Source organism: Myripristis murdjan, chromosome 22, assembly GCF_902150065.1.
Source record: "Myripristis murdjan chromosome 22, fMyrMur1.1, whole genome shotgun sequence".
Lineage (NCBI taxonomy): Eukaryota > Metazoa > Chordata > Actinopteri > Holocentriformes > Holocentridae > Myripristis > Myripristis murdjan.
This window is the reverse complement of record NC_044001.1, coordinates 7,179,712-7,203,702: the sequence shown is the minus strand read 5'-3', so window position 1 is coordinate 7,203,702 and position 23,991 is coordinate 7,179,712. Positions and strand designations below refer to the sequence as shown.

General features: G+C 43.1%; 1 protein-coding gene across 1 annotated transcript in view; it reads left to right on the top strand.

Moving 5' to 3' along the window:
- Positions 1–20,298, top strand: part of LOC115354462 (M1-specific T cell receptor beta chain-like) — a 43,030-nt gene extending 22,732 nt beyond the window's left edge. Inside the window, exons 6-11 of the mRNA XM_030044859.1 lie at positions 15,430–15,490; positions 16,307–16,441; positions 18,979–19,299; positions 19,407–19,436; positions 19,657–19,763; positions 20,008–20,298. Coding sequence (XP_029900719.1) covers positions 15,430–15,490; positions 16,307–16,441; positions 18,979–19,299; positions 19,407–19,436; positions 19,657–19,763; positions 20,008–20,034 — 681 coding nt within the window. The 3' untranslated portion in view covers positions 20,035–20,298. The remainder of the gene's footprint in view (positions 1–15,429; positions 15,491–16,306; positions 16,442–18,978; positions 19,300–19,406; positions 19,437–19,656; positions 19,764–20,007) is intronic.
- The last annotated feature ends 3,693 nt before the right edge of the window (positions 20,299–23,991 follow it).

The window sequence follows — 23,991 nt, the reverse complement described above, 5'->3', positions numbered from 1 at the left end:
CAGGGGACTCAGGAAGACGAATTTAAGGATAGATGCATGGATGGATGGGTGGTTAGATGGATGGGTGGACAGATGGATGGCAGGTAGCTCCAGCAACATTGCAGCATCCAAGACTGGCCTCAGTGCGTGTGATGCGGCTGCTCTCTTCATCCATGTCAAATGTGTAGACTACCACTACGCCTTCGCGCAGCGCATTTTAAAGGCGAGGACAGGGGCTCATTTGATTGGTTTAAAGTGAATCGGCTGTGTCAAACCCACACCACGCCTTCTCTCCTCCCTTGCGCCGGTAGGAGGAACGGCGCAGTAGTTGCGCCAAGGCGCACGGCGTGCCAAACTTGCAAAATCCACTTGGACACACCCAGTTGGCGCAGCGCAGCTGCGCTGCGCCCGCGCCTCGCCAAGTCTGCGAAACTAGAGCCCCAAGTTTCGCAGACGGACTTGCGCCGGGATGGGAGTGGTGGCGTAGCGGGGGGAGGTGCCGACAGATTCGGCTTGGCGCAGTGACAGTTTTGTGCCAAAAGGCTTCGCCGAGGTGCGCCAAAAGCTCGCCTCCTGAAACCAGGTCTACTTTCCGCGCAAGGCGGAGCGGAGCCGGCGCAGTGGAAGTTTGGCTGGCTGGCGCACATCACCAAAACCTCACAATCAGCACAAACGGTGCCAATCTCCTTTGATCTGACATCAGCTGTGACGGGACAGTTGATATGGAGATATATGTATGTGCTGATTGTGATCGTAGCATTGAATAGTGTTTTTTTTCGGTATTTATTGCATCGTTCATGTGCCTGACATCCCGGAAGCCTGCCTGTGAGGTTTTGGTGACGTGTGCGCACTGCTCGCCGGTCTCCGCTCCGCGCCTGTCTCCTGAGCTCCGCTCCGCCTGCGGCAATAGACCTCCATGTCAGCTGTGTAAACTTTCATTACGCCTTCGCGCAGCGCATTTTAAAGGCGAGGACAGGGGCTCATTTGATTGGTTAAATGTGAATCGGCTGTGTCAAACCCACTCCACGCCTTCTCTCCTCCCTTGCGCCGGTAGGAGGGACGGCGGAGTACTTGCGCCACCGAGAACGGCGTGCCAAACTTGGAAAATCCGCCTGGCCACACCCAGTTGGCGAAGCGCATCTGCGCTACGCCCCCGCCTCGCCTGGTCTGCGAAACTAGAGCCCTTGGAGTTTTGCTGCTCTTGCTGACACATAAGCCTCACCTGATTTTAGAAGATTTTTATCTGATCTTGTCGTCTCTGTTCTAATTTGTGCATAAAATCCCAATCATGTAATCCTGTATTTTCCTCTCCTCTTTGTATTGGAGACTACTGGCTGAAGACACTGATATTGACACTTGAGGTTCACTGCAGTGATCCAAGTTGCACTGTGTTTTCAATTTAAACTCTTTGGGCTCTAGTTTCGCAGACCTGGCGAGGCGCGGGCGCAGCGCAGCTGCGCTGCGCCAACTGGGTGTGGCCAAGTGGATTTTGCAAGTTTGGCACGCCGTGCGCCTTGGCGCATCTACTGCGCCGTTCCTCCTACCGGCGCAAAGGAGGAGAGAAGGCGTGGTGTGGGTTTGACACAGCCGATTCACTTTAAACCAATCAAATGAGCCCCTGTCCTCGCCTTTAAAATGCGCTGCGCGAAGGCGTAGTGGTAGTCTACACATTTGACATGGACGAAGAGAGCAGCCGCATCACACACTCTGAACAGTGCTGAGGCCAGTCTTGGCTGCTGCAATGTTGCTGGAGCTACCTGCCATCCATCTGTCCACCCATCCATCTAACCACCCATCCATCCATGCATCTATCCTTAAATTCGTTTTCCTGAGTCCCGTCTTTCCATTACCTGCCTGCCTCGCATCTCTTTTTTCCAGCTCTGTCACCGTCTGTTAAAGTTATTGATTTTTACGAGCAAATATAAATTTTACTGTGAAGCCCCCATTTTTAATGAATGTTTTTACCTCAAAGGATGATCCTCGCCATATTCACATAAATAGCCTACATGTTTGTTTTGCAACTTTTGACTCCATCACTTACTGATGCAACAACACACTAGAGATTAAAACAAAATCCGGTTCATGAAAGCTTTTACATTCGCTGTTCTAAACACCCAGTGTCTGGCAAGGAACCGATGCATTTTACATTTTCGATTTGTGTGGAATCAGGGTTTCATTCATTCATTCATCTTCTAAACCGCTTATCCTCACTAGGGTCGTGCTGGAGCCTATCCCAGCGCTCATAGGGCGAAGGCAAGGAAACACCCTGGACAGGTCGCCAGTCCATCGCAGGGCAAATCAGAGTTTCCGTTAGAAAAAAATGGCACAGGACAACGTGACCGGCAGGTTTTCAATTTACCGGACAAATGTTTGAAATTCCGGTCAAATATTATCTGAATTTACTGAGCTTAAAATTATATGCAGGCTATATAAGAATGATATCAAGGCATGTCAATTTATAGCGTAATCTTTTTATTGAAAAGCAGGCTGTATCAAATAAAATTAGTGCCGTCAATTGACTCACGTGCGTAACGTCTAAAATAAATAAATAAATATTGCACAAGCCTGTGCTCTTTTAACATGAACGTTGCATACAATTGCAACTACAATTTGCAAACAAAAAAACTGGCTCATATCATTTTAATAACGCTGCGTGCTGCCAAGTTGATGCAATAAAAACTTAATTCATCAGCTGAATTAAAATCAAAAGTCTCAAGTGTCTCTCCGCAACTTGCAATGCGCATCAGTCTTGTGACCTTGTTCTCCCCCAGGCGACTTCGCTGTTTTGATCCGGTTCTGCAGAAAAAAACCCTCTCTCTCCCTCTGGTACACCGGAGACAGGGATCACGCAGTCTATTTTTTTTTTTATTATAAATAAAATTACGTGGAAATTGACTGTTTTAATAAAATTAAAATTGTGAATATTTTCACCGGACATTTAAAAATTACCGGACTTTGGCAGATTTTACCAGTCATAGTCCGGTGATTACCGGATAACAAAAACCCAGAGTGGAATATTTAAATATATATGGAAGAAAAACTGTGTAGTTAACAGGGGCAGCGCCAGACACCATGACTGGAAAAAAGACATCACTGTACTGGACACATTGTTTGACTGACAGGTGATCAGGTTGGGTTTCTATTACGCTGCCAAACGGTGCCAATCTCCTTTGATCTGACATCAGTTGTGACGGCACAGTCCATATGGAGATACATTTATGTGCTGACTGAGATAGTAGCATTGAATAATGGTTTCTGTGGGTATTTACTTCATTGTTACTGTGCCTGACATTCTGGAAACCTGCCTGTGAGGTTGTGGTGACGTGTGCGCACTGCCCGCCTGTCAGCCAAACTTCCACTGCGCCAGCCCCGCTGCGCCTTGCGCCGAAAGTAGACGTGGTTTCAGGAGGCGAGCTTTTGGCGCACCTCGGCGAAGCCTTTTGGCACGAAACTGTCACTGCGCCAAGCTGAATCTGTCAACACCTCCCCCTGCTGCGCCGCCACTCCCATCTCGGCGCAGATCCGTCTGCGAAACTTGGAAACCGTTCGCCTCGCGCGTTGCGCTGGTCGAAACTAGCTCTGCGCGGGGTGCGCCTCACTGCGCCACCCTGCGCTGCGCCGGGAAACTAGAGCCCTTTGTGTCAACCTCAACCTGAATCTTCTTTCTTCACAGGGAACGTGGAGAACGTCTCCATCCAGCAGTCTTCATCCCAACTCGTCCAGGAAGGGACGGAGGAGCTCACCATCACCTGCAGCCATGATGACAGCACCTATATCACAATGCTCTGGTACCAACACAAGCAGAGCAGTCAGTCTATGAGCCTCATCGGGTTTGGAGTCGGCACCAGCAGCCCCAACTACGAGGGTCAATTTGAAGAGCGATTCAAGCTGACGAGAGAAAACACCCTGAAAGGAGCTCTGATCATTCACAAAGTGAACCTGTCAGACTTGGCTGTGTATTTCTGTGCTGCCAGTGTTACGCCCCTTAATAAGGGGAGAAATAATCACGAGAGTGATCAGAGTGGTGTTTCCTCAGTAACAAGATTTACTGCAATGAGGAAAATACCGCGATTCCCCTTGGTAAGCAGGTGAAGGCCTGAGTAATCAATCTTAGACGAGTGGATCAAGACAACATTGTCAATCACTGATAACACTGTTACATCTGAATTTTTAACAATGAAAAATGAAATAAACAATGAATTATTTAGGCTTTTTAGCGTTTTACCTTTTTAACCCTTTGTAAACTTACCATGAGTTATTTTTATGTTTTTAACCCATTTTAAAACACATCTTATGAATTTGTTTCTCATGACCATATGATCATTTTAAACATCACATCATTTCAATTGTATTACAGACTATGAACTTGCCATCTTTTTAAACTTATCAGCTTATTAATATCATTATCTCAACTTGTCACACACTCCCCTACAAAATAAATGTCGTCCCGACATTAATCAAATTAAACAATTTCCTCTTTTAGTCTCTCATGAACTTGACACATAGATCTTCTGAGTTATGCTCGAACAGAGGTCAAAGGTCACAGTTCAATGACTGTCAACAGTCCATAAGCACAAGGCTAAAGTCCATGTCTGGTGACTGCATAGAGTCCATGAGCAATTTTTCAACAGTCTATGAACAGTCCATGAATTGTCCATGAAAACAGTCTATATGAGCAGTAGGCTCATGCATGTTGGGGTCCATACATGAAGGGGAGCTGAAAGTAATATGGCTGTAAGGGTGGCAGCCATGGGACCAGTCCTGGTGTGGGGTAGATGGGTAGCATTTGGGGTGTTGGCTGGACATTATAGCAGGAAGGAATGCCAAGCTGATCATAGGTCATACGCTTTGGTGGGTGTCTCTCCCTTTTTGGCATCTGGTAGGACAACTCCTCAGATTCAGCGGCAACGTTTGATGGGGGAGAGGCTGGAGGTAAGTGTTCATTAGGCAAATTTCCCTCAGGTAAGTCCATACCTTCACTTGGTAGAATCTCAGCAGGTGCATTGGACTCCTCCAACTGATTTTCTCCAGGAAGCTGTGCTGGTGGTGCAACAGGAGCTGGTGTTCCAGTTCTCTCCGCTGGTAGGTGATTGTGTTCAAGCTGCATCTCCAGGTTATCAACTGTCTCATGTCTCTCTGCTGGCACTGTGGGGGCCTGCAGTGGCTCATGCAATTCATATTCGTCCCCACTATCCTCATCGGATTCCTGTGTTTGAGACACAAGCTGAGGTCTTTCTGTCTGTTTCCTTTTGTCATTTTTAGCCAAGTCTGATTTTGTCTCAAAAGGTAATGAATCACAGGGCAAAAGCAAGTTTCTATGTAAAACTCTCGAGCGTCCCTTACCCTGTTCAGGCCTCACTTCATAAACTGGCAGGTCGGAGCCCATTTGTCTCACTACAGTGTGAATTGTGTCCTCCCAATAGTTCCTGAGTTTACCTGGTCCTCCTCTGGGTGTCAGGTTCTTGATTAAGACACGCTCACCGGGTTGTAATATTGAACTCCTCACTTTTGTGTCATAATATCTTTTACTCCTTTCAGCAGATTTTTGAGCATTTTGGTTGGCGATGGCATATGCTTCCTCCATACCTTGTTTCCATTTTTCCACATAGTCTCGCTGATTACTGGGATCTGACTCTGTATGGAGCCCAAAGAGCATATCAACTGGAAGCCTGGGTGATCTCCCATACAGAAGATAGAATGGCGAATAGCCTGTCACTTCACAGCGTGTACAGTTATAGGCATGCACCAGTTTGTTCAGGGACTCTTTCCAATTCGATTTCTGTGTCTCAGTTAATGTCTTAAGCATTTGCAACAAGGTTCTGTTCATCCGTTCCACCTGACCATTCCCCATCGGGTGATAGGGCGTTGTCCTGGACCCAGCCACTCCACTGAGTTTTTTTAACTGGCTGAACAACTGATTTTCGAACTCTCCTCCTTGGTCGTGATGGATGCGGGAGGGGAAACCAAACTTTAGAGAAAAATCATTGAAGATGAGGTTTGCGGCAGTCTTGCCTGACTTTGACGTGGTGGCATATGCTTGGGCAAAACGTGTGAAATTATCAACAATGACAAGAATGTACTCGTATCCTCCCTTGCATCGGTCAAGATGGAGGAAATCAATGCTTATCAGTTCAAAGGGCTGCGTTGTCACAATATTGGTCAAGGGGGCTCTTGTGTCATGGCAGGGCTTTTTCTGTTTCAGACAAGTGCAGGATTTGTTCACATAGTGCTCTATGTCTGATTGCATGTATGGCCAGAAGAAGCGGTGCCGTATTAGGGAGACTGTGCGATCAGCGCCTTGGTGTCCCATGTTATTGTGCAACTCCTCTAGCACCTTCCCTCTGTATCTTTCTGGCAAGACTAGCTGCTTGCGGGCAGTGGTATTTCTGTACAGAATGCCATCATGGTCTGTCATCAATTTGTCCCACTCTCTGAACAGACATTTTGTTTTTTGACTGAATGCTCTCAACTCCTTGACCGGTGGCTTACAACCAGACAGTTTACATTCTATCACAGGACGGATAACTGGGTCGGCTCGCTGTGCTTCTCTTAACTGTTCCTTGGGTATGGGGCTGATTGATGCGGTGGCCGATTCACCGTTGGCTGAGACGGACATAGCTACAGCTGTTAATGACCATGTTGCAGGGGATTCTTTCTGTGCCTCCACAGCTTGAATAGCAGCACTGATGGTGTTTGACGACAGTTCCTCAGAACACTCTCCCATTAGTGACTCTGCATCCAATGGCATCCTTGACAAAGCGTCTGCATCACTGTTCTCTTTTCCAGGCCTGTACTTAATTGTAAAGTGGAAATCAGCCAACTCTGCAACCCACCTGGAAGTGGTTGCATTCAGTTTTGCTGTGGACAGGATGTATGTGAGTGGGTTGTTATCACTATAAACAGTGAAGGTTGGAGCATAATACAAATAGTCACGGAACTTGTCAGTGATTGCCCATTTTAGAGCCAGAAATTCTAGCTTGCCTGCATGGAGGTGATAGTTCCTTTCAGCCGTTGTTAACGTGCGGGAGCCATAAGCAATAACCCTGAGTTTTCCATCTTGATTTTGATACAGTACCGCTCCCAGTCCTTGGTGTGATGCATCAGTGTGTACGATAAATGGCTGACTGAAATCAGGGAAGCCTAATATTGGTGGATGTAGCAGACAGTCAATCAGTTGCTCAAGTGCCTGCTGGTGCTGGTCTGTCCACAGAATCGGCTTGTTTGAGGGTACAACATGGCTCATTTTCCTTAAACCTGTCTTTGTTTTTCTGTTGTTGTCAGGGGATTCACCCGAGTCTGTTTTTAGGAGCTCATACAGGCAGCTGGCTTTCCGTGAAAAGTCTTTTACATACTGTCTGTAGTAGGTGAGTAGACCAAGCATTTTTCTGAGTTGGCCCACAGTCTGAGGTCTAATGTCCTTTAGTGCTCTTACAGCTTCAAAATCAGCAGGATCTACTCTACTGCCCTCTTCAGAGACTATTCTGCCCAGATAGCGGACCTCACGTTTAAAGAGATCGCACTTACTCGGCTTGAGTTTGATGCCGTACTCTTTCAGGCGTTGCAGCACTTTACGTACATCATTTACATGGTTGTCAAAGGTTTTACTGAAAACCAGTGTGTCATCCAGATAAGGGACACAGATGTCATCCCGGAGCCCTTCCAAACATTTCTCCATGCAACGTTGAAAGGCCGCAGGGGCGTTCATGAGGCCAAAAGGGATGCGAATCCACTCATAAAGTCCCCACGGTGTCACAAACGCTGTTAGTGGTCTGCTTTCCTCTGACATGAATCCCTGGTGGTAAGCTTTCCCTTGATCTAAAAGAGAAAACCAGGACTTACCACCCAGGCCATCCATAATGTCTTGGACCCGAGGGATAGGCTGACGGTCAGGATGAGTTTTTCTGTTCAAGTCTCTATAATCTATGCACAGCCGAAGGGTGCCATCTTTTTTTCGAACACACACAACAGGCGAGGAATACGAGGAGTTTGACCTCCTAACCCATCCCTGTGCTATCAGGTCATGGAGATAACTTTTCATTTCCTGGTACAGGGGGCTTGGTACTGAAATGTATGTGCGTTTGACTGGCTCAGTGTCTTTAAGAGAAATGGTCATCTGCAATTCTTCAATACAGCCAATATCATTATCTGACCTTGAGAAAGAATGGCATTCTTCCCGAAGCATCTGCTTCACTACTTGTCTCTGATCTTCGCTGAGATGACTTAAATTTACAGGGGGATCCCACTGTTCACTGGCACTACTTATAGATTTTGTGCTAATGTGACTCACTGTAGCTGGTGTTCCAACCTTCTCAAAGACCTGGGCAGGAAGAACTGACATAATGGTTTGTACTGTGCCAATTAAGGTGCGCCCTGGTAAAACAATGTCATGGTCAGTTGGGTTAGAAACATCAATAGTGATAACTGGAAATACACCTTTCCTGACTCTGACTAGTGTGTCATAAAACTCAAGACCATCTGGCCACTGTGGGTTCAGGTCTGGCTGAAATAGCATAGTCATGTCTTCTTTAAAGGGCTGTGCAGCTACACGACAGTTAACCTGAATACTACTGTGTTTTAAAACTGCAACCTCCTCTTTTTTTGTTTTGACTGCATACTCATCTTCTTGTTCTGCGCTAACAGCCTGTATAAAAGCTCTCACCTTGTTTCTTTTGAGGCTTGGGAAAGCTTTCCTCACTGTGTGATACTGTTTAGTCTTTTCAGTATGTGTCAAAATGTGCTCAATAACATTAAAGCCTATGATGGGGCAAGATAGATGCCAGCCTTTCATTACAAGCACAGGAATAATCAGTTCTGTTGATTGGTCAGTTCCAGAGGCTAGGCGGAAAGTGGTTTCAATCCATCCCAAATATGGCATTTCAGTACCGTTCGCAGCAGTCAATGTCAGATCAGCAGATGAGTCAAGGATCTCTGCGACATCTCTGAGCTCTGTGGTTGGTAAGTATTCCTCTTTCCATCCTTCATCAATTATGGACACCTGAGAACCCGTGTCCCATAGGGCTTGCACTTGGTGGCCATTAAGGTAACATTCAACAAGGCACTGCCGGCCAACTAGCGAGGTAACTCTGTGGGGGCTGTTAATCTGAGCTAGGGGGGGTAAAGTGTCAGCATTTTTCTCTTTACAGGGAGACTTTGTACTGGCGTTTGACTGGTGAGTGCATTTCCTCTTATGTTCAGTCCAGTTCTGTTTTTGGCATGTTTTAGAGCAATAAAGTGTCTCTTTACAGGATGAGCACTGTTTCAATTTGTCAGGTGGACCAGCACTGCCACAGTTCGCACATTTTTGGGACTCTTGACCATTTACGGCTAACACCCGTCCCGTGGTGGTAACCGTTCCCTGTTTAAAGGAGCTTCTCTCGACGGTCTGATTCCTCTGATTTTACATCCAGCTTGAAAATGTTCTCCACTTCCACATCGGTAGCAGTGCATGCAGCGTTCATTTGTTCCTGTCTGCTGACAGACAAAACATCTCCGTGGGACATGGATAGAGCGGTTAGGGTGCTGATCAGGTCCATACTGAGGCTGCATTGGGGCAGGTATTTGGGGCTGACTGTAGCTTCTGTAATACTGCTGTGGCAAAACAGGTAGCTGGGAGTCTCTATCTAGCCTACCTGAAGGTGGAGTGTAGGGCTGTGACTGAAACTTACCCTGCTGTAGAGTCTCTTTAATTTGAGCCACCTCTGCACTGAGACCTTTTAAAGAAGCTACACCTACCTTCAGTTCTTGTATCTCTGTTAACAGTTCAGTGGAAGCCTTTGTTTTGACTTCCTTTATGGGGCACTTTGCAGGTAAATTCTCTTCTGACTGCACTACACTCACACTTGTGGTTGATTGTGAGGTACTGAGCTTCTTTTTATTCCTTCTCTCAGCCTCATGAGCGCAGGCAACGTTCATTCTCTCCAGTAGAAGCTCATCTGAGGTCTCAGTATCCAGGAGGAGAGGCTGCATGTCTATCCTAATGCTGTCATTGTGAAGACCAGTGAGTAATGTGTGTAAACACATGCGCTGGACTAAAGCAGGATCATACTGAAGCCCTGACTCTGACTCTTGGGACGCGAACAGTACTTTCTGCCTCAAATCCAAAACTCGCATGAGGAAACTCTGGGGGGTCTCTTTGCTGTTCTGTGCTTCAGAAGCTAGCTGCTTGTAGAGCTCTGTGGCACTCCTCTCTTGGAAGTGGGAGCGCAGGATGCTTCTGAGGGTGGGGAGAGCCAGGTGAGGTTTCCCTTCCAAGTAGCTGCGTAACTGGGAGCCTGGAGAAATAGCTCTAATGACAGCATCTACAATTTCCATTTCAGGATAACCTCTGTTCAATCCATTCTCAATTTGGTGAGCAAGGCTGGAAAATGTCAATTTATCTTTCTGGCCTGGTTCGCCTATTTGACCTGAAATTTTAAAGTCTTTGCGCCAGCATGGGCTTGGCTGCTGTGGTGGGGCACTAACTGAGGGCTGCATGTTGGCTTTTGGGCTTATGGTAGGTAAAAACCATGACTGAGAGTCATTAGCAGTAGCATTAACAGGGGAAAGCTGCTGAATTTCCACATCTTCCTCAGTTTGTGCCGCTCTGTTATCTGTGTCATTGATCAAACTTTTAACTTTGTCTTTTAGTAGCAACAATTCAGACATGCCGCCATCTTCTAACTCTGTCACTTCTTCTCTTTCCAGATATTTCAGTACATGGGTCACTAGTGATATACGGGACTTCCCTTTTACATGTGCTCTTTGTCCTCCTGATATTTCAAGAAAATCACAAACTTCAAGCAAATTGTCTCTAGTCAGTTTATGTAAATCAGCTGCTACCTCTTCCTGTAGCTCTTCCAAGGCCGTCATCGTGTCGACAGGACAGGAGAAATCTTTCTGTACACAGGCTGACTCTGGACTGGACAGTTTTTAATGTACCTGATGATCTCTGACTGGCCTCAGGTAACGTACTCAACCTCCAGCCTCCAGATCTCCTTGCACAGCACCTTCCTCGCTGTCACCGTCCTGGGTTATTTGTGGGGGGGATTTAGCTGCTCCAGACTTTGGCCGCCAGGCTGTGGACACCAGACATCTGAAGAGCCATCCCAGCGGTGCCTCCAAAATGTTACGCCCCTGAATAAGGGGAGAAATAATCACGAGAGTGATCAGAGTGGTGTTTCCTCAGTAACAAGATTTACTGCAATGAGGAAAATACCGCGATTCCCCTTGGTAAGCAGGTGAAGGCCTGAGTAATCAATCTTAGACGAGTGGATCAAGACAACATTGTCAATCACTGATAACACTGTTACATCTGAATTTTTAACAATGAAAAATGAAATAAACAATGAATTATTTAGGCTTTTTAGCGTTTTACCTTTTTAACCCTTTGTAAACTTACCATGAGTTATTTTTATGTTTTTAACCCATTTTAAAACACATCTTATGAATTTGTTTCTCATGACCATATGATCATTTTAAACATCACATCATTTCAATTGTATTACAGACTATGAACTTGCCATCTTTTTAAACTTATCAGCTTATTAATATCATTATCTCAACTTGTCACACCAGCACACAGTGATGTGGTTTAATGGAAGTGCTGAGCAAGAAACCAGATAACACTCAAACTAATGACAGCTGTTGCTCAGGGTTTAGGGCTTTAGATGTTTAACTGAAGAGTTGATGGAAACAGTTTTTTAAAGGCAGATCAGTTTATGTTTTTGCCACTAAATGTGGCCAATATTGAACTTTAATTGAATAACCAATATCGGCCAGTTAGTGTTGCCCACAACCAACAACTGCAGATTCCTCCCTGGCATGAAAACAGTCCATAAATCATGCCTGAAATTCTATTTTTTGCGCATTTTAATCATTCATGTAATGGCTTGCAATACTGTCTTCATTACAAATGACCCAATAAAGTGAGAAAAATCAGACTTTACTCTGAAAGAATGTGTTTGTAATTTGTCACAAGCAGACAAAAGCACAAATAAACATCTCTGTGCAAAGTTTTCCATTTATTTACCACTAAAAACAAGAGGTATCTGCCCTCTCTACCATTCATTTCAAGTGTCATACAACACATCATGTCTGCACGTGACCCAGCTCAGAGGAAACGTGAGGTCATGTGATCTCTTGTCTCATTTGAACAGAGTGATATGTGTCTTGGCGTCATTCAGCTGGGGGAAGGCTCATCGATAACATGCTGCTCACAGACCTGTGTCTGTCCTGTCTTTTACACTCAGGTGGGTTCTGCACATTCATTCATAAACAGACACACCACTGTGTTGTTCACCAGAGTAAACTCAGTCACATTTTCACATCACATATTTGTGTGATCTTACAGAGGTGGGACATCCTGAAACTTTATCCTCCATGTGCTGCAGGTCTGGCTGCTGCCCCAGAGGTTCTTCAGTCTGGAGAACAAACGTCCCACCCAGGGGTCACAGTGACCTTGGGGTGCAGCATGGCTCCAGGGTTCAGCATGTCCAGCTACACCATGCTCTGGTACCGACAAACCCTCTACGGGACGCCCATAGAGTACCTCACAAATGAGTTTGAGAAAGTTGTGGGTCGCTTCCAGTCGTTTCTGGATGCATCAAACAACAACTTCTCCCTGGAAATCACTAAGCTGCTCCTGAATGACAGCGGCACCTACTACTGTGCTGCCAGTCACAGTGCTGCACACAGGCCACACTGTCATACAAATAGCAAGGCTGCAGGCCCGTCGATCCCAGATGGCTCACAGGCAGGAAGGAGCTGTGGCTCACTTGGTTTTGACACTAAACTGTTTGGATTTAACTGTCAGAGAGCAGATGTCACCACGAAACTGATGATGATACAGCCTCATGTGTTCACATCCACACAGCTCATGTCTCATGTTAGATTCATGTTTTGGCTCAATACTGGGCTGCGATTAAATATCAGCAGGCAAATGAACCTCTTCTCTGCTCTTTCTGGAGCTGAATGTTGGAGGAAGTCTAAGATTCAAATATGTTCATGTTACGATACACATATTACACACTGTACAGGCTTTCATAGTGGTAATCCATGAACAAAATGTCTCACACAAGATATCCACAGTAAGACATCTACCAAAAGTGTCACTTTCTCTGACAAAATGGTTCACAACATCAACAACCTGATCAATAACCTCATGCCTGTTGAATTTTAGGCCTGAAAAATGACTCCTTCATGACTTCAACCTGAACTTAATGCACAAACCAGATTTTCACTCTCATTAAAAGGGAAAAGAAGAGTCAAAATGCAGACAAATTTAAACGTAACAAGACCAAAGAATGACAAGGAAATGTTGGTGTACTTCTCTCCCACTGAAAATACAAACAGCAGCGTCTCAGTTCAGTGTTGTTCCTGCAGCAGAAAGCTGATCAGCTTAGATAAGTGCACAGGTGCCAACATGGTAAACAAAGTTGTCTGTCCCACAGTTTTATTGCCCTGTAACCACATCTGTCTCTCTCTGCTCTCACTCCTTTCTTTGACATGCTGTGATTATCTGGGCAGCTCACATGAAAGTTTAATTAGAGAGATTTAGAGAGGACAAGATGAAGCGGTTATCATACACTGACCTCTACAGGCTGCATGTGGCATTACACATGAGTTTTAAAAAAAATCTGAGTGCATTCAAAGGTAAAATGTCAAAAGTTCAGCCTGTCACAAAAGTGAAGTGTCACTCAGTGGAGAGGAACAGGAATGAAGAGACAGTAAAGTCATGGTGCTTCATAATGCAGTGGGAGAAATAAATGGGACAAAAAATATGAACTCACTGGAGTTACTGTCACAACAGTAAACCAAATAAATCCAACTAAAATATGACAATTCAAAGGAAATACAGTATTATGTTACATTGGTACAATTTATTGGAACAGTTTACAGAGAATAAACCTGAATAAAATGAACAGGCTGTTGTGGCAAAACTCAAAATGGAAAAGCTTGATGCAATGAATTCATGGTCAAGTTCAAGTCAATTATTTTTTTAAAAGGACATTAGTGTCTCACACTTCTAGTAATGACATTATAACAAAAGACACATGATGTAATAAACTTTAAAAATGTAATAAAAATGCCACTCTAGACGGGTCTGCAACATAATAAAAACTGTCAATGTGATCAACCCTTAAAAGATTAAATAATATCACAGTATCACATTAATCAACAATTATGAACTCAAAATTGTCACATTCTTCTGTGATGATTGTAACAACTCAACTCATCACTCTTATTATTTTTATGACTTCATTACTCTGTATTATTACATGATTAGTTACAAATATGTTTCAATCATAATGGAGTCATGATGTCTAGTTCATGTAATACTGTCTTTTGTGACGCATCACTTTAGTAGTTAGTGTTATAACATGATTATTTACAAATAAGATGAAAACATTATGGTGTTGTAATATCTGCAGTTTATGTAATAATAGATGTTTTTGATGTTATAGAGATTTAATGAAATTTCTGAGCCATTTAAAGTTTTCTCTCATTTCTTGTGGCTCCAGATGAGTAAAGAGGCAGTTTTGGGGTTGGACTCAGTGTCACGTCTCTCAGTGTCCTCGGTGCCTCGTGTCCCAGCTGCACTTCACTTCTAACTGGGTGGGATAAAGAGGTGTGACCAGCAGAGCTGTCATTTCCTCTGTGCTGCTACAAGAAAACACCAACACACAAGCTTTCCCTTTGCTTCCCTGCCTCTTGCTTCTTTTCTTAGCTCTCACAGAAATAGCAGCAGTCAGGTTGGAGCCCGTTCAGCCGCCAGTAACCCCGGCCTGCACAGCTGCTCTCAGAGACACACAGAGAGATGGAGGCTGAGATATGGAGGAGCCGGGTGGGGGTGGGAGAGCCCACAGACACACACAGACTTCAGGTTTTTGTATGATGCTTTTTCACCGTGGGGACAGGGGGCCACGGTGATACAATCCTATAGAGCCGCTGTACAAAAACCTCCTCCCATTCACATGCATAGTGTAGAGCGCTGCATGGAGCTTGGGACACATTTTACAGGGGAAAACATGAATATTCTGAGGGCGGAAAGGATGTCACTCAGCTGGGGGAGTGTAATGTCCACTTTGATGAGGACATTTGACTGGAATACATTTTCAAAACATGTTAAAGTCATATCTGCTTCATTTGGATGTTTGATTCATTCATGTTGACAAAACAGCACAACTTGGACATGATGAAGCTCTGCTGAAAACATTTTTGACCAATGGATTATAAAACAGTGTCTGAATGTGCCATTGAGGGCTGTTTCTGGAGAGTTTTGTGACTTTTTGTCAGTGTGACACTGGAGCTCAGGCCTTCTTTGGAAGTGGAACAAAACTCACAGTTTTGGGTAAGTCCCAGCTCTCCCAGGTTCAGGTCACTGAGACAAAGTTGAAATTGTGAAAAGATTTGGCTGATGAGGAGGGAATGATGTGCAGCGATGAAAAAGATGAACTATTTAGTTGAACTAAGAGCACTGTGACCAACAGCAATCCTGCTTACTTTGGCCAAGGAACCAAGCTGACAGTGTTAGGTAAATATTTCTGTCTCATATTGCCTTAAAACCTCAGGATCAAAGAAATAATTTGTAAAACACATGAATGTCCTGAGATAATCCTGGTAGAGGACGGCAAAAGAGAATCTTGCTCAGTATTACAGCACTGTGATACTAACAGCGAAGCTTACTTTGGAAGTGGAACAAAACTCACTGTTTTAGGTAAGTCCCAGCTCTCTCAGGTTAAGTTCAGTGAAACAAAGTTGAAACTGTGAAAATATTAGACTGACAATGAGAGAAGAATCAGTGGCCACAAAAAAGATGAAGTATTTAGCAGAACTGAGAGCACTGTGACCAACACTGATCCTGCTTACTTTGCCAAAGGAACCAAGCTGACAGTTTTAGGTAAATATTGCAGTTTGATCATGAAATTTGTTAAGTTTCATATTGTCACAGAACCCCAGAGTGAAAAGAAAGATTTGTAAAATGTCCCAAGATAATTGTGGTAGAGAATGACAGAGGAGAATCATGCTCAGTATTTTGATGCTGTGATAACCAAGGAGAAGCTTACTTTGGAAGTGGAACAAAACTCACTGTTTTGGGTAAGTCCCAGCTCTCACATTGAGCCACACATTTTCACTGTTTCAGCAAAGTTGAATTGGTGAAAATGTTTGGCTGACAATGACAGAAGAATCAGTGGACATGGAAAAGATGAAGTATTGAGCTGAACTGTGAACACTGTGGACACTCAGCCTGCTTACTTTGGCAGTGGAACCAAGCTGACAGTTTTAGGTAAATATTTCAGTTTGATATTGAATTTTTAGCAAATATCACATTGTCAAAGAAGCTGGGCATGAAAAGAAAGATTTGTAAAATGTCCAAAGATGCTGGCGGTAGAGAATGACAGAGGAGATTCATGCTCAGTATTTATGCACTGTGACAATGCCAACGAAGCTTACTTTGGAAAAGGAACAAAACTCACTGTGTTGGGTAAGAAAAGGCTCACGAGAGAAGAATAATGATAAAAAGGCCTGTTTCTCTGAGTTGAAGCAGCAATGTGAGAAACTTGTTTGGATCGTTCTAGTTGTAGTTCTGCTCAGCACTTTTGATGTTAAGCTTGTACACTGTGCCAATTACGAAGCACACTTCGGCCAAGGGACAAAACTGACTGTTCTTGGTGAGTCAAATTTTCTTCTCCTCAATCCACCAATAAATGAAGTAAAATCCATGTGAGCCTGGCAGCTCAGATGTTAATGCAAACAGTTTTGTCTTGCATCAAACTCTAGAAACAGGCTGTAACACCACAGATGCTGCTTTGGTTAGAAGAGAGCGATTAAATTAAAATTAAAGAAATGAAAAGCCATCGATAACAAATGGGACAAGCAAAAGGAGCACTTTGAGCTGATTTGAGCTCTGATGGAGCGCACTGTGCCTCTGGTTATGAGGCTCACTTTGGTGGAGGAACCAGGTTAACTGTCTTAGGTGAGAAATCAAACACAAAGTTGAAAATATGAAAATATTGTTCAGGAATCATCTTGAAAAACAGATTTGACTTCTTGTTGACTAAAGTGGAGATGCTTCAAGGCTCGACTGACACTTTGCCTTCACTGATGAATCCTACTGACTGAAACAAAAAGCAAAAAGTAAGAACTTAAATTAGCTTTGTGTAAAAATGACACATTTACTAATACAGGAGATTAGAAGGTAAATGTCAGTGGATTTTGGTTTAACAGCAGATTACACTGGAGGTCTTCACAGGCCAAAGTGTGACAAAGTCAGATTATTTTCAAAGTGGAAGCCCTGAATAAGAGAAGCAGCAGGAAGAGTTTTTGTCACAGTCCAAACGCTCTGTGTTAATACTCTGAAGCTTATTTTGGAGCTGGAACTAAACTCACTGTTTTAGGTAAGAAACTCCTCCACAAAATCTGACAGAGTGAATTTCACAGACTATTCATGTGTATGAAGTGAACAGGCCATGCTGAGAATATAGTATTTGATATTTTATTTGATGGTGGTGCAGGTAGTTGAACTCTTTTTAAACTGTGAAAGAAATTCTGGCAGAAGTTGGTTTGTTCCAGTACCAGAGGAATAACAAGCGCTGTCGATGTTGTGCAGCAATAAGACATTTGGCTCTGCGCCCAGATTATTGCTCTCATAGAAACTTCTTATCAGCTCTGTGAACGGCTGTGAGCTCCCAGTCAGAGGCTCACTTTGGGAAAGGAACCAAACTTACTGTCTTAGGTAAGGTCAGAACAACTTGATGTCATTCAGTGCTATGTAATACTCCACAGGGTGTAATGGCAAAGTAGGTGGTGTGATGGTTATTGTGCAAAGTCAGAGTTTAGCTGTATTTGATGGCCTCATGCTCTCAAATTGACCTTAACTCAAAAGTCCGGTGTTGTGAGGAAATTTACTTATTTTGGTATTTAACACACTATTCCTCTGTAAAACATGTACAAAACCAAAGGGTGTCAGTATCTCTCTAAAGTCGAGCAAAACAACAGCCAGTTTACAGCTTTCAGAGCTCAGAGGCTGCACAGTTTTTTCTTCAGCCGTGTGTCAGTGTGAACAACTACGACCCTGCTTACTTTGGCCAGGGCACCAAACTGATGGTGTTAGGTAAGAAAATAAGATTTTACTGCTAAACATTGACCTTGTGAGTTTGTTTGAACTGAAAATCAAGTTGAGGAAAATGTGAGACTGAAGATCATTAGGAATTTATTTTAGAGAGTTTTCTGATCTAAATGCATAAATGTTGAGCTTGTTGTGCTGAAAATGCTATGTTTGCTCCAGGCTGCAGGCTTTACTGTAATAGGTGAGATATTTAACTGTGACATTTGGCATTTAGCAGTAAAATATATAGAGTCAAACATACATATAGAGGAAAACAAGCTTGATAAGCAGGAAAACTGAATGTTTCCTCACTTTGCTTCAGGCAAACAGAGTTGAAGTTGAAAAGGAGCCAAATGTAGTTTTACATGACACACATCAAGTTACTGAGTCAGAGACAGTGATATCAAATAGCAGAGCAAACCAGGAGGGATAGGAGGTGAAATTGTGGTTCTACTTTATATGTGCAGGTTAGCAGAGAAAATGATGGTGGCTCACTAATATAATGAACTGAAGTCTGTTCAGGTGTTGTAAGGTCGCTGCAGGAATGATCAGTCAGTTTTGTGCATGTGAGTTTGTGGTGTGCTCTGGCGGCACTTATCCTGCTTATTTTGGAGAGGGAACCAGGCTAACCGTTCTTGGTAAGATGACTGCAAAGATTTTTACAAAACCTGTAAAATTGTCTGGATCAATGAAATCAAAAAGGCTTTAATGTGACTGCTGTAACCTGAAATGCCCATGAGGTTTGTTGGATTTATGTTTAGCATCAGCAGGTACTCCTGTGTCATTCTCTACCCTGTTAAAGAAGGTTTTTGTATTTAAAGGTTCAAACGGTTTGAAGTATTCTGGGTCGGCCCGTTTAGGATCTTCAAGAGCATGAATTTTAATTAAATGTTTTTTGTCTTTTGACCATGCAGAGTATAACGTCACTGCACCAACTGTCAAAATACTTCCACCTTCATCAAAGGAGTGTAAAAACAAGAAGAAGACCTTGGTGTGTGTGGCCTCTGGTTTCTACCCAGACCATGTGAGTGTGTTCTGGCAGATTGACGAGGTAACTGAAACAAATGGCGTGGCGACTGACAACAATGCCGTAAGGAAAAACGAGTCCTACAGCATCACCAGCAGGTTGAGGGTCTCGGCCAAAGACTGGCGCTCACGGACTTTCACCTGCACAGTCACCTTCTTTAATGGAACTGATTACAAACAATACTCAGACTCTCTTAAGGGCGCTGCAGGTAAGTCCATCTAAAACTCAGAGAGGAAACTTTGTCTTTTTGCTGCGAGAAAACAATGCAGCAACCAAAACCACCTTCAATTGTCTAATGCACTTTTTTTCTTGAAGGTGAAGGTGAAGGAGAGAGCTTCACAAAAGGTAAATCTACTATTGTGCATGATAAATAATACATAATATACTATATAATACTGCATCTCAAGTCACTGAAACCCCCTTAGTTTTCAGGTACAAACCAAATAATCATGGTAGTGCACATAAGAATAAAAGCATCAACAGAGTGTTTTGTTGCACACTGACATGATTGTCTGTGCAAAGAGTTCTGGTTCTTCTCTCATGTGAAAGTTTCAATTTTCTGCAGAGAACTATGTGAGGACCTCGCAGGCTGGCAAACTCTCCTACGCTGTTTTCCTGGCCAAGAGCAGCTTGTATGCGCTCTTCATCACCGCTCTGGTGTGGAAACTTAAGGTTTGTCCCACATCATCTCCAGCATGTACTATGTACCTGTGCCATGTATGCTGGTTTGTACTTATACAGACTGTAATATGTGTAGTTATACTCATATTAATATCGTGATTGGGAAAGCAGCACAGGAGCTGAAGACAAGACAGACCATCATTAAGTATAAAGTGAAGTGATTCAGGTGGTATTAGTGTTGTTGCTTGTAAAAACTGGATCAGTGAACTTGAATCCTTCTCTGTGTGTTTCACAGAATTCATCTGGGAAGCAGAGCAACTGAGAGCTGAGCTGAGGCCTGAACAGACGCATCAGAGGAACTGAGTCTCTTTGTTTCTGTCAATCAAATTAAAAACTGCCTTTTTCACAGAGCTCCAGTGCATTTACATTCAATAATATTCCTGCTGAAATAGATACAGTACATGTAAAGCATGTGAACAGTTTGTTTTTCTGATTTTCTGAATGGTTAATCATGCTGTCTGTTTGTGTGTAGCTGTGACTTTCTTTTTGCTTAATATTCTACTTAATAAAAGATTTTAGATGCTTATCTGTGACTCCATGTTCATTTAAACCTTGACTAATGGGACAAAGTTGAGAATATTGTGTGCAAAGTCAAAATGACTGATTTGTGTTTATTTTTCAAAAAATATTTTACGTTCAGGCAACTGAAGGCTACAGTGATTAAAGAAATAATTCTGCTTTAACTTGTAAATGAAAAATTACTTTCTTATTTTTTATGAAACTGTTATTTACATAGTGTACATGAACCAAACGTACATGAATGGATCTTTTTCCTCTTTAACACACAGAAATTGACTTGGTGATATTAAACAAGAGGGTGGTTGACTGTTTTTAAAGCTGATTCCATTTCTGAAAGTTGAAAGTTGGATCCCTCCCCCCTCCACCGCTCTCATCTGCCTTCCTGCTCTGAACATCACTTGTTCCAGAGACAGTGGGAGGTATTTTTAGCAGTTTGCCTATCTTTCTGATTTCTGAGAAATCCACCTTTTGTTGCCCACATACGATCAACAGTTTCCATTTGCTGCAGCAGGCCTCTGCTCATCAGAGCTCTGCAAGCTGCTTCATTTGGCTCAGGACTGGATTTTCCACCAAGTCAAACTGAGAGATGACTAAACTCCCTGTTGATGTTTAGTTGAGAAGTTACATCTTCTTTTTTACACTCATTTGAAGTTACTGAAGTGGCTGTATTTGGGTCATATCAAGCTTTTCCACTCTGCACAAGTGAAAGCTGATTAAATCTATTTTGTTTTAGTGAGTAAAACAACTTGAACCCTTTGCTTGTGTTGCTTGAAGACATTCAGAGGTTAAAGTAAATGTTCAGTAAAGTGCGAGGCACACCACACCTCGCATCAACAGGAAATCAATGTTCTGATCTGTGTGCAGAAGGAGGCAGAGTGTGTCGGTGGTGAGGAAGAAACTGGGGCTTGAAACCCTGCAGGGGAGCTGAGAGCGACAGCAGAGAAGAGGATGTGGTCGCAGAGCAGCCTGCACATCATTCTCTGTGCTGAGAAACGACAGAGGTGCAACCTTCCACATGACCACAACAAACAGCTCGCAAAGGACACCTGCATCTCTGCAACAGCCTTCCACACACACACACACACACACACACACACACACACACACACACTTCAGATATGTGTACAAACAGCTGAGATCCCTCTGGAACAGGAAGAACGCTCCATTTCTGTGTCAACTGAAGCTCCAGCATGAGCACGTCTGCTGCCGATCTGGTGCACAAATCTGCATTTCACATTTTAAGGTTGAGCATGTGGCAGATGTAAAAGCTGAGTTTTGTTGCAGTCACACAAGTAAACACACAGTCAGGCAGACTGGAGAGAGATACCCACAATCTATTGATAATAAAAGAGTCTATGAGGGTGTTTACATTAAAGTCGGTCACTTCAAATTGTTGAGTTGTTTTGGCGTTTGTCCTGTCAATCATTTCCATGACAAGCATGTGCAGCAGTGTGTGTCCCTCTTTGAAACATATCAAAGCATTTGGTCGATGCTTTTGTCCAAAATGTCTTTTCTCAAAGTGTCAAGGCCCATTTTGACCATCTGCAGCCCCAGTGGGAGTCACACTGAGGAAGAACATTTTCTATTTTCTTGGGCTGTTGCCCTGAAAAACATGTTTGTGCCTTCTGGAGTCAGACAAACAGGAAACAGCCTGTGAGAGGGTGTCTGACATCTGGAATCAAAACAGTTACTGGATATCTATGAATCCTAATCCTGACCTTCACATGTCACCTGCTGACTTGTTTGTGGAGAAGTTGGAGCCATGACATTCTCTTGGACGACTTCTCTCCCTCCAGTAGAATAAAGATTTTTACCACCTGACAAAAATCCACAGCAACTCTACTGAAAAGGGCCAGAATTCAAATGAATTCAAATGAATTCATATGAATATTCTTCTTTACTCATGACTTTTTGTCCTTGTTTTGGTTGAATGAGCACATTGCTCTTATTTGCCCAATAACAGTAAGTGCAATGCAAATATAATACACATAAATTATATTTTTGTATGTTTATGCTATGTGGTTTTTGTTTAGGATATGGGCTGACCTGCTATACTGTGGTGCCTCACAGCATCATGACAGGATAGAAGAGGCAGTATCAATTCAGATGATCAAAAATGCATTAAAAAGTGTTTCAGTCATTAAACCAACTAACCACTTATGCACAGTATATAAACAGGAGGAGGCTATTTAAAGACCAGACATTCAGGGACTTCTTGACCTCTCCTGGTCTGTAACAGGTCGTCTGTATCACAGCAGAGGGTTAAATATAATTACTTCAACAAAAACATCAACAGTAAGTACAACTGTATCAGTAATAGAGACACTCATTAGCAAAAGCAAAAGACAGAAACAGTGGATCCATAATAAAGGTTAACTTGCTTATAAGATTATATCAGATCCACATGATACTGGAACATGACAGGCAGGAGGCTCCTAGTGGCCATCAGAGGCACTGCAGCAGAACTGGAGGGACCAGGAGGGAGACTGAGGAACTATATTTTGTTATATTTTGTTGTTGTTCTGCACCACCAGGTGTAGGTGTCCTGGAGGCCGGGCAGTGCTGTACGGGTGATGCGCTCTGATTTTCTTGAAAATGATTCTCTTGTGTCCGTAAACTGGCAAAGTTTTACTTTTGCTGCAGCACATTCATCCACACACTAACATTTAAAAAGAATATACCTTTTATTATTGCACATGTTCTTTCCTATGGGTACAGTGGACAACAAGGTTGATTACACTTTGTAAAGAAATGCAAATACAGCAAGAAAAATACACGACAACATTAAAAATGGTGTAGACATCACAACGAGAGAGAGAGAGAGAGAGAGAGAGAGAGAGAGAGAGAGAGAGAGAGAGAGAGAGAGACCTTCTAAAGCATTAAAACAGCGCCATCTACTGTAACAAACTGTACAAGAGTATTTTATATATTTTTAAAGATAAACATTGGAATTCCAAATTGGATGAATTTACAGAATTTTAAGTAACGACTTCCTCTGGATTTTGTGATTATGGCACATGGTTTTGTGACCCACAAATGAGGGGGATTCAGAGGAAATTTTAAGGGAATAAAACCATACGACTTGATTTGCATTTTGCTAAAGCTGCGTGAAAATATTGTAATTCCACTTTAAGATCTTCATGTTTTCACTTTAAACGGTTCAAGTTAAGTTGAAGATTCTGAGGTTCTTGGCCTTTTACAGTAGAATATTTATGAAACCCATTAGACAATATTGAAAATACATTGTCATCAAGCTAAAAGCAATGATGTTTTGATGTCAGTTTAGAGATGGTGGGCTTTCCTCTAACATCCTCCAACATCAGAGATGCAACCTCAAATGAAAACGGATGATTTCAGTCTTAAATCTCAGTTTTAAAATGATCTGTGTTGTTTTTATCATTAACTCCTGCATCTGCTTGGTGAGAAGAAGAAGCTCCTAACAGATGAAGAAATGTAACAGTTAATTGGTGTTGAAAAGCTTCAGAGAAGGAAATGCCCATTATAATCTGTAATCTGTGTGGGACAGGAAGTCACAGCATTTTGTGATGAACTGTGATCCTGTACACTGCTGGATCAAAATCCACATTGTCAGTCTAACTGAGTTTATAGAGGGTGGGGTTTAGTATTGTGTTGCTGCATGCAAAGAAATCTCCCATTATCATCTCTTCTCTGTGTGAGAGGGGAGGCCAGTGTTGGTTAG